Genomic DNA, 10,075 nt, shown 5'->3' with positions numbered 1-10,075 from the left:
TCCTTAAAAAGCCTAATCTAGATCCATCCCTACTCTCTAACTATAGGCCCATTTCCAACCTCCCTTTTCTGTCTAAAGTACTGGAACGAGCCGCCCTCACGCAGCTCCAGCTATTTCTTGACAATAACAATCTCTATGAGAAGTTCCAGTCTGGTTTTAGAGCTCGGCATAGCACAGAAACCGCCCTTCTGAGAGTTTTTAATGATTTGCTTTTAACTGTTGACTCTGGTTGTGCTGCTGTCTTAGTAACCCTGGACCTGACAGCAGCCTTCGACACTGTTGATCACAACATACTGCTATCCCGCCTTCAACATTGTGTCGGTTTAAAGGGCACTGTCTTAAAGTTTTTCCAGTCCTATTTGAATAATAGGAGTTTTTCTGTTCACCTTGGTGAACTGTCATCTCCCAGAGCTCCTTTAACCTGTGGCGTACCTCAGGGGTCCATACTAGGCCCCCTGTTGTTTATTCTGTACTTGCTCCCTCTGGGCGATGTGCTCCGTAAACATAATGTGTCCTTCCACATCTTTGCCGATGATATTCAGATCTACCTCCCTCTGAGGTTGAACTGCAATGTTTCTTTGCAGCCGCTACTCTCCTGCTTGTCTGACATTAAGACTTGGATGACTCTTAACTTCTTACACCTTAATGAAAGCAAAACTGAAGTCATTGTGTTTGGGCTTCCTAAAGATCCCAACTTCTCTCTTGACTTTTTGGGACCCCTAACCTCCGATTGCACTTCTTCCATTAAGAGTCTTGGTGTTATTTTTGACAATGCTTTTAAACTTGATAAACAAATCAGCTCTGTAGTTAAGGGATCTTTTTATCATTTGCGGATTTTAGCCAAAGTCAAGTCTTACCTTTGCAGGAACGATCTAGAAAGAGTGGTCCATGCTTTTATTACTTCACGGCTAGACTACTGCAATTCCCTCTATGCTGGCCTAGATCGTTCCTGTCTACATCGCCTTCAACTGGTGCAGAACGCTGCCGCTCGCCTGTTGACCGGTTCAAAAAAAAGAGACCACATCACTCCGGTTCTCTGCTCTCTCCACTGGCTCCCAGTTGCCTTTAGGATTGATTTTAAAATCTTATTGCTGGCTTTTAAGGTTTTAAATGGCACTGCACCTTCTTACCTGTCAAAACTCCTTAGTACTTATCACCCCAGGAGATCTTTGAGGTCAGCCGACCTGATGCTTTTAGATGTTCCCAGGTATAAATTAAAGACAAAGGGAGAGAGGGCGTTTGCTGTGGCGGCACCCAGACTGTGGAACAGTTTACCTCCTCACGTCAGACTCTCCAAAAGCCTAGAAACTTTTAAAACCGCTCTTAAAACTCACCTCTTTTCATTGGCTTTTAGAAAGGTTTAATTGATTTGTTTTATATATTTTTATTTTATTTTTATCAGCGAGGTGTTATTACGAAATTGTGTTCTATTGTATTTTTATCTGTATTTACTGTACAGCACTTTGGTCAGCCTTGGTTGTTTTTAAATGTGCTCTATAAATAAACTTGACTTGACTTGACTAATAAGTTTTTCTTATCTCTGTTTTTATGTTCTTGCCTTTCGTTGCTTGTCGTAATGGCTGAATTTCAGTTAGTCTCTTTAATTTTACACACAATTTACACACAGACTAAATAAAGATTCCTTTACAGTAACTATAATGTGGTTTGCTGAAAACGAATATATATATATATAGCCTATAATATATATTTTGTTGGAGTGATGAATCGAAACACAGAATTAGCACACAGTAAATTTAATATTTTACCCTTGAAATTCTGGTTCATACATTGAAGTGGATATTTTAATTCTCACAACGTACAAATTATGTAAACCAAATACAAACTCAGCTCGGAAGTATTCACAGTTACAAATATGGCTCATTCTACTGTAACGATAAACTCAAGTCAGCAGCAGCATTTTGAGGGGTCTGACTCTGAGACATGTACATTTTTAAAACATGAGCCCACTTTCCAAACTGCAGGCGTGTAACAGAAAATAGGTAACATGTAGCAGAAGAGTCTAGACTAGCTGTAACAAACCAGAAAGAAATGCTGTTAATGGACAGTCTAGTTAGTCTTTGTTCACAGTATTTATAAGTAGTTCAAGTCCTTTTTATATATATAACTAAATCTATATCTTCCTACTTAGATAGACAGATATAGATATATATATACACTCACTGGGCACTTTATTAGATACACCTTGCTAGTGCTGGGTTAGGCCTCATTTGGTCTTTAGATTCAACAAAGTGCTGGAAACATTTTGGGCCATACTGACGTGAGAGCATCACACAGCTGCTGCAGATTTGTTGGTTGCACATCCAATGATGCTAATCTTTTATTCCACTACATCAAAAGCTTCTCTACTGGAATGTGACCAGAGGGCATTTAAGTACAGTGAACTAATTGTTATGTTCAAGGAATCAGTTTGAGATGATTTCAGTTTTCTGACACGGCATGTTATTTTCTGGACACAGCCACCAGAAGATGGTCATAAAAGGATGGATGTCGTCAGTAGCAATATTCAGGTGGTAATTAAACAATGCGCAGTGTGCCAAAAAAAGCGTAAGACCACCATGACCAGGCTAAATTGTTGATATAATGGAGGAATGATTCATGTTTTTATCTTTCTTACTCCAAATTCTGATGCTACCATGTGAATCTCACAAAACTCATCAGATTAGGCAACATTTTGGCACGGCATGTGGTCTTCTGCTGAGGTATGATGCATACTTCAAGGCGTAACATCTGCACATTCAGATATATGCTTTTTGGTTCTAATTAGTGGCTATTTGAGTTGCTGTTGCCTTCCTGTCAGCTCAAAGCAGTCTGACCAGTATCCTCTGACTTCTGGCATCAACAAGGCATTTTTACCTAGAGAACTGCTGATATTTTCTTTGCTTTTCTTTTTCTCTGGACCATTCTCTGTAAATCTCAATAGATCAGCAGTTTTGGAAATACTCACACCAGCCCAACCCTAAAACCAATAACCATAGTCATTTGAATCTCCCTTCTTCCCCATTTTAATGCTCACTTTGAGCTTCAGAAGATTATCATCTATGTGTCTAAATGTACCGAACTGGCTAAATAGACTAACCAGTTGAACTTGTGTATCTAAAAGAGCGCCCAGTGAGTGTATGCTTTTTTTCTTCTTCATAGGCACACACATAAAGCTTTCAGATACCTGATTTCAACTATATAAGCAACAAGAATAAATCACTTCACTAAAAATAGAAAAATAACAGCCAAGTCAAACATCATTAAAATACAGGGAGCAGTTTGCGTTAACATTCCTCAGCACTGACAGCCAAAACATGCGGCGTGTATATTAGTAAGATGAGAAAAAAAAACTTCATAATGCCTCAAAACATATACAAAAAAGTAACCAACCAATCACAAATGAGTGTGTTTACATATATATATATAAATAATCCATCCTCCCTTTGACTGCTCATATTTATCTTGTCAAATAAAAAAAGATGTTCTTTACAGAGCCAGGCCAGCTGTTACCCCCTGTTTTCACTTTCTATGCTTCTGCAGAGTATAGCTTCACATTTACTGTAGAAAAGTGGTATCCACATTCTCATCTCCTTCTTAGGAAGAACTCGTATAAGTGCATTTCCCTAAATGTCAAATGTCAATGGCAACTGATTCCTGTTCACATCTTTTTTGATGGGAAAGATTCCCCAGCCAAAGCTTGAGAACATTCCCATCATTGGAGAATTCCCAGTTGCATGAAAGGGGCTAATGTTAACTGGACTGTTGTCAGCCGACCTTACTAATTACAGTTACTGCATCCTGACTTTGAAATCATTTGACTACAAAAATAAAAAAACAACAACAACATTTTTTCCATATTTTATGACTAGGAGACAGCAAGGTGGTGCAGTGGTTTCCATTTTTGCCTCATAGAAAGAAGTTCCTTGGATTAAAGTCCACTGGCTACCTGGGCCCTTTCTGTATGAAGCTTGTATGTTCTCTCTGGATACTCCAGCTTACTCCCAGAGATATGTATGGGGTTAGGTTAATTGGTGATTTTAAACTTGCCATGAGTGTAAATGGTTAGACTGGTGACCTGTACTGGGTTTACCCTGTCTTTTTGTCCTATGACACAGCCGGAATAGGTTCCAACACTCGCCCCGGCAACTGGATAAGCACAAGGTGGATGCATGAATGTGTCTTTACATATAAATAAAACACAATAATGACATTTTTGATGAATAAATATTATGTACTTCCCTTTCGTGACACTAAATCGTTGACGAAATGTAAGGATCACACTCCACAGGACAATAGGAGAAATCCACAAAGATAGAAGGGAGAAACTGTGAAAATGATGTTGTGAAATTATCTGAAGAATCACTGGGATGACGGATGTTGTTAGACTGCATCAATGAGTTAAAGCTGCTTTGAGAAAAAGGATGCTTGAGGGAACTGATTTCTGTTGTGTGAGAAGGTAAAACAGCGGAAGAAGATATACTGCTTAAGTCAGAGAAGGAAGCGGGGATCTGATGGTGCTGCAGAAAATGATGCAAGGTTTTCTGTTCATCCTTGGGCTGTGACTGAGATGGCTCGCTGGCTCCACCTAGCTGCAACTTAGCATCATTGACGTTAGCTGTCTGCCAGTCGTACTGGTCACAGGAGAGGTGCACAAGAGGCCCGGGAGTATTCTGGAGCGGTCTGGATAACATGACACTGGAGTAATCTGAGCAGCAGGGGGAAAGATCAGTTGCAGACCTTCTGGTTAATGTTTTCCCTGATCTACTAATGTCAAGTGGAGACCGGAGACTGGAATATGTTCGCAGATTACAGACACCCTGATAGCTGTGGTCCTGATCCAGGCTGGAGTTCTCCAGCTCACCAAGCACAATGACTTCAGAGTATTTGACTGCAGGCTTCTCCGGCAGCACAAGAGGATTCATACTCTGTGGGGGGAAAAAGCAATGAAGTCAGACATGCTATCTCTATTCCAAGCTCTTTGCACTGCCACTGCTAAGCACCGTACTTTAGAATTTTAAAACAGAACGAACAAGAACTGTAAAAATGGCAAAAAAGCACAGACTGCTTTCTCTGTCTGAATTCTGAATTCACAAGTGACCGACCAGAGAGTTTATCAGCTTGGCTCCAATGACCCACTTTGGGAGACAGCCTCAAGTGGCCATCTGAGGAATTGCAGTTCTTGGCACTTTGCATTATGTGGCTTGGTTCCCACTGACAGTAGCCTTAAAATGGATCGACAACGGGTATTTTCACTTTCAACTAATTGGGCAGCATATTTTTTTTCTCATCAAACATTATTTAACACCCGTGATTTGCTTTACAGTATTTGCAGCCACAGATTGGTACAATAAAGTCTGCCCTTTTGAATAGCGGTAAGCTCCATAGAACAAACAGAACAAATGTCAGGCTTTTGCAACTCAAACAATACATGAAAGAAGGATCAATTGATTATTGGTTTTATTGTGATTGGCTGAAAAAACCTGATTTACCTCCAAGGTAGTTTTAGGGGCCCAGTGGGACAAGCTACTGTTGGAAGGATCAGGGACATCTTTACACAGCTTCTCTTTCACACTAAACATCACAGAAAATATAAATAAATAAGTAAATAAAAAACGTAAAAATTCATCTCAAGGCTTTGCATGCAATAGCTATATGTTTGTATAAGATAGATATTTAAATGGATATCTTACATTCCATGCTGTACTAGGCAGGCCATCAGTATCAGTGCCAATATCGTCAGCACGAGTGGAACGACCACATACATCACTACCGAGATGTCCTCAGAGCCTTCAAAAACACATAAAGTTGTTAAATATAAAGGTGTGTGTGTGTGTTTTATGCTTTCTTTTTTTTTTACTTTTAAGGTTCATTTAAGTTTGTCCTCACGTATGTGCACATTAGCCATGGTCCCAGTTTCTCCGGCACCAGCCTCAGTATTGGCCAGCATGACGATGGCGTAGTTACCGGGTGACAGATTCTGCAGCGTGTAGCTGCGAGCGTGACCAGGCACAAAAACACCTAAATATACATGAGAAGCTATAATTGGCAAAATGTGATAAGGCAGGCGATCCATCAAGTCATAACAAATGGAAGGAAAAACAAACATCAAGCCTTTTACCCCTTTTCTCTCGGTTAACTTCATCCTCAAAGGAAAACAAAGACAAGTCGGTCTAACCTTGCACTTCCAAAAGGATTGCTTTTAATAAAGCGGTGTTTAAAAAAAAATGCATGATGTTTTTAATCTGTAGTTTTTCATCTATGCTTCACATATCCTTTTGCATCGTAGCGTGTTTTTTATGAGTCTGAGGACATGAAGTGGCTCAGACTGCTGCATAGTAAAGGTTTAGTATTGTTAGTCGTGTTTCTGCTGTGTAAATTCGAGAGTGGCTGTTTCGTGATTATGGTAGTTTACAGTACTGTGAAAAAGTCTTACCCCTCATTTCTTTTTATTTTGCTACCAAAACGGGAAGCAGGTGCACCAATTTATTGAAACATATGCAAACAGACATGGAAATACAGTATCTATGTAAATGTTGAGGTCGGGGCTCTGGGGAAGCCACTATGGGGGGGGGGGGGTTTCTATCCAAGAATGTTTATATTGCACTGGCAGTGTGAGGTTTTTTTTTCTCATATTGACAAAGTGAAGACACCTAATCAGATGCTTTCCAGGCAGATCAAAATCTGACTTTAAGTTTCTGTGTAATTTCATCAATCTCGTTGAGATTGGGCTAAAATACAGCCTCAACCCGTGACAGAGCCTCCTGTGTTTTACAGATGATTGTTGACACTCACTGTTATACCTCTCCTGAACTTCTTAATATGATTTGATGACCAGTTGAACCAAAACTAATACCGCTCATCTCCTGTAGATAGCATTTGGTTTTTTGGCCTGCCACATCTTCTTTTGTCCTTCCTTTGTCCAGCTGCCTCAAATGCCCAAGGACACACTGCACATCATGCCAGAATATGCAAAGGTTTCTCTCCCACTCTCCTTTTTCTGAGAATATGCAAAAGTTTCAGCTAATACCTCTTAGGAGATCACCTTGTTGGTGCAAAGAAATTATTTTATGACTGTGTTTTCTTTGGCATTTTTTTTTACATTCAAATAACGAAATGGGGAAAAAAGCATTAAATGGCTTGAGAAACAATACCAAAAAGAAATTAATATAAAAAAAACATAGGACCGAACTTAAAATTTGTAAAAAGCAGCCAATTTGCAGCCAAATATGGAGAACTATTGCTCAGGACCACGTTCTTTTTTTGTACAATGAAGTACTCATAAACTGCTGACTCATTTCTACAGGGATGAAGTTGTTAAAAATAACAAGTATAGGGTCTTTACAATATAAAGCACCTGTGAAGCTGGAGTCTGCCACAGCGGTGATTTGACTAAATGTCTGCATGCTAACGTGCTAATGGTGACAATAAAAACATCCCGATGTTTAGTAGGTTTAGTAAATACCTCATTTTTGCATTACTTTGGTTTGTGCAAATGCACAAACCAAAGTAATGCAAAAATGATCACCCTGATGGTTGATATGCTGTTACATTTCACAACATTTTTTACTATTATAGTTTGGAAATGTCACTAAAAATGTGCCAAGTTCATGAAAAAGTCTGCCATTATCAGTAAATCTATGTTTGCCAAGTAGATGCTGGATGTTAAACTGAAACACAATTGCAGCTTGTTGGAGTGAAATGAAACAAAAATCAGATACTATGTAAGGCCATTTTCATCTTGTTGCTGATCACTTTTGTGCGGCTGTGTATAAAGTAAAGGTGTGTCTTCATATGTGTGTCAGGGACTCACTCCTTGCGGGCTGGTCTCTGGTTCTGTAGTACAGAGTGTAGTTACGGAGGAAACCACGAAGAAGCTCCACAGGTACAGGACTCCAGGTGAGCTCCACCATGCCGCCTGAGATCTGCTGCACTTTTACGTCAATACCAGCTGAGGGTGCTGTGCGGACAGAAACGAAAGCAGGCAGTGCGATGATGGCGATGATAACTAAACCACATGTTGTAAGAAAAAGGCTATACCCTTATTTCCCAACACCATCCAATCTGATTAAATTGTTTGCACCAGGAAACTGAGATGATATCATCTTGCCCACGAGTAGGTGACCTCCTTCCGTGACAGTGCGCAGCATTTCTATTCTTTTAAAGCTCTTTGAGTGTTCAGATAGAGTATAAGAACCAGTCCATTTACCCCTGTTCAGCATCTTGAGACAATGTCCCTCATTTTGACTGGCTCTGCAGAACATGCACTTTTCTAATGTCTGCCTTTTTATTATAATGAAATCAAGTTTTAGCCTATCTAATGTGAAGCCAATCAGTGAAAGTTGCAAATTACCATAAAGTCACAAGCTTTGCAGATTTTAATGAATCTGACGGAAACTCTATTTTCAGAAAAACAGAGTTTTTGTCCTTTTTGCTATTGTTATTTTTCTAATTTTGCACGAAGGGAAAATGTGAAATGAAGTGTGCATGCCATAAAATTGTAAGCCAAAGCTACATTCAAATATAACACATCTGCCTACATCCAAAAACTGTTTGCACATTGTTGTTGCTACGCATTTAGTTTGTTGGGGTCTAATCACCCTATCTATATGTAAAGGTGGACTGGGAGATTTTTATTTATTTATTTTTAATGAAAAATATGCTGTGTTGAGCTCACTAGATCACTGTCATGACTTAATCAGCACCAACACAGATTCAGCCAACAAAAACAAGAATTAAAACAGCAGCTAAAAGTGACTTGTTTGTGTTGCAATTAGCCTTACCATCCTTATCAGCAATGGCGTGATGATGGTTTTCATGACATACAACACGAAGTCATTGGCTTTCATAATGCACAGAGATTATAGTGCAACTCATCTTAAGCATCAATGCTGCCATTCAACTATTTATATATATTTCTACTATTCATTCATTGTCCACATGAATTGCACAATTTTGTAAAAGAGTCTACTTCAGTTGTTAGTTGGATTACTTTGAATATTAGGAACTAATTTGCAAGAACATTTTTAAGAGGTGGAGCTTGAGCCAACTTGAAATTCGCCCTTGTATCAGCGAAATTATTCGTTTAAAAAAAAGAAAAAGTTCATCTTTAACAGACGACCTTGAGAGTAGCAGTCACACGCACGATGGGGAAATTGTGAAGCATTGTGTATTTTATTTTTCTTACTGTATTTTTCACAGTAAGAAAAATACACAACCCTCAAAAGCCAAATAACAATCACATCGAGGTTGAAAGGCTACTTTAAAGCTCAGCATGAAACAACTGCAGTGTTGCACAGACTACATACTTCCTTGCCGTGTGTACGTGTAGAGCGTTGTGTTTTTCCCCGCTCCTCGTTCGCCATACACGGCTCTCACAGAAACAGCATAACGCTCCATTGGCTTTAATCCCTCTGAAAAGAGATCAAACGTGAAATACACTTTACTTCTCTGCTCTGTGTCTTCCTCATAAATCATCATCTTGATAAGTGGATATTAAGATTGATGGCGCCGCAGTTTTAAACAGGCAGAGTTGTATTTTACAGGATTACCTGTGATAACCAGCGATGTCTGGTAGCGATTCAGCTCTTCCCAGTATAGCGTGCTGCTATTTTTCTCTCTCACCGCAAACCACTCCACCACATAGCTGCTCACAGATGCATCAGTTGGAGCCACCCACCGGACCTCCAAGCTACTGTCGTTCAGAGGAGTTGCAGTAATGTGGCATGGGGATGGTGACTCTGTGGAGCGAGGAGGAACAAGATGACTACCACGGGATTTAAAAAACAATTGTTAGTGCATTAATTTTTTTTTCTGGCATCTCTTGTTTGATATTGGTCCCTTATAATGTCATAAATTACCAAAAGTCAGATTAAACAATGGTGTCGGTAAATAATGGTGTATCTGCACCATTATTAGTACAGTTTGCTGTCTAATTTGTTCACAGGATTTCTTTTAGTGTAATACCTGCCCTTCCGCCAATGAAAGATCTCTTTATGACTGGCAAATTAACTTTTAACAAATGCGGATGACAAATGCACCAAAAGGCTTTGAAAGGTTCAAAGACCTTCTTTGGGCC

The 10,075-nt window shown here is 39.5% G+C and overlaps 1 protein-coding gene across 1 annotated transcript in view; it reads right to left on the bottom strand.

Annotated features, from left to right (window-relative positions):
- Nucleotides 1-1,738: 1,738 nt before the first annotated feature.
- The window catches only part of LOC147307034 (interleukin-31 receptor subunit alpha), a 20,654-nt gene continuing 12,317 nt past the window's right edge, over nt 1,739-10,075 (bottom strand). Inside the window, exons 9-15 of the mRNA XM_086274529.1 lie at nt 9,549-9,737; nt 9,306-9,410; nt 7,811-7,957; nt 5,887-6,018; nt 5,691-5,787; nt 5,490-5,571; nt 1,739-4,925 (exon numbers count right to left, since the gene is read on the bottom strand). Of these exons, the coding sequence (XP_086130655.1) occupies nt 4,251-4,925; nt 5,490-5,571; nt 5,691-5,787; nt 5,887-6,018; nt 7,811-7,957; nt 9,306-9,410; nt 9,549-9,737 (1,427 nt within the window). The 3' untranslated portion in view covers nt 1,739-4,250. The remainder of the gene's footprint in view (nt 4,926-5,489; nt 5,572-5,690; nt 5,788-5,886; nt 6,019-7,810; nt 7,958-9,305; nt 9,411-9,548; nt 9,738-10,075) is intronic.

This window comes from Aulonocara sp. 'chitande type north' Nkhata Bay, linkage group LG19 (genome assembly GCF_057382095.1).
Source record: "Aulonocara sp. 'chitande type north' Nkhata Bay isolate Kocher_YH1m ecotype deep benthic linkage group LG19, A_spYH_male_GT1.1, whole genome shotgun sequence".
Lineage (NCBI taxonomy): Eukaryota > Metazoa > Chordata > Actinopteri > Cichliformes > Cichlidae > Aulonocara > Aulonocara sp. 'chitande type north' Nkhata Bay.
Note: the sequence above shows the minus strand (reverse complement) of the source record. Positions and strands in the feature narration are given on the sequence as shown.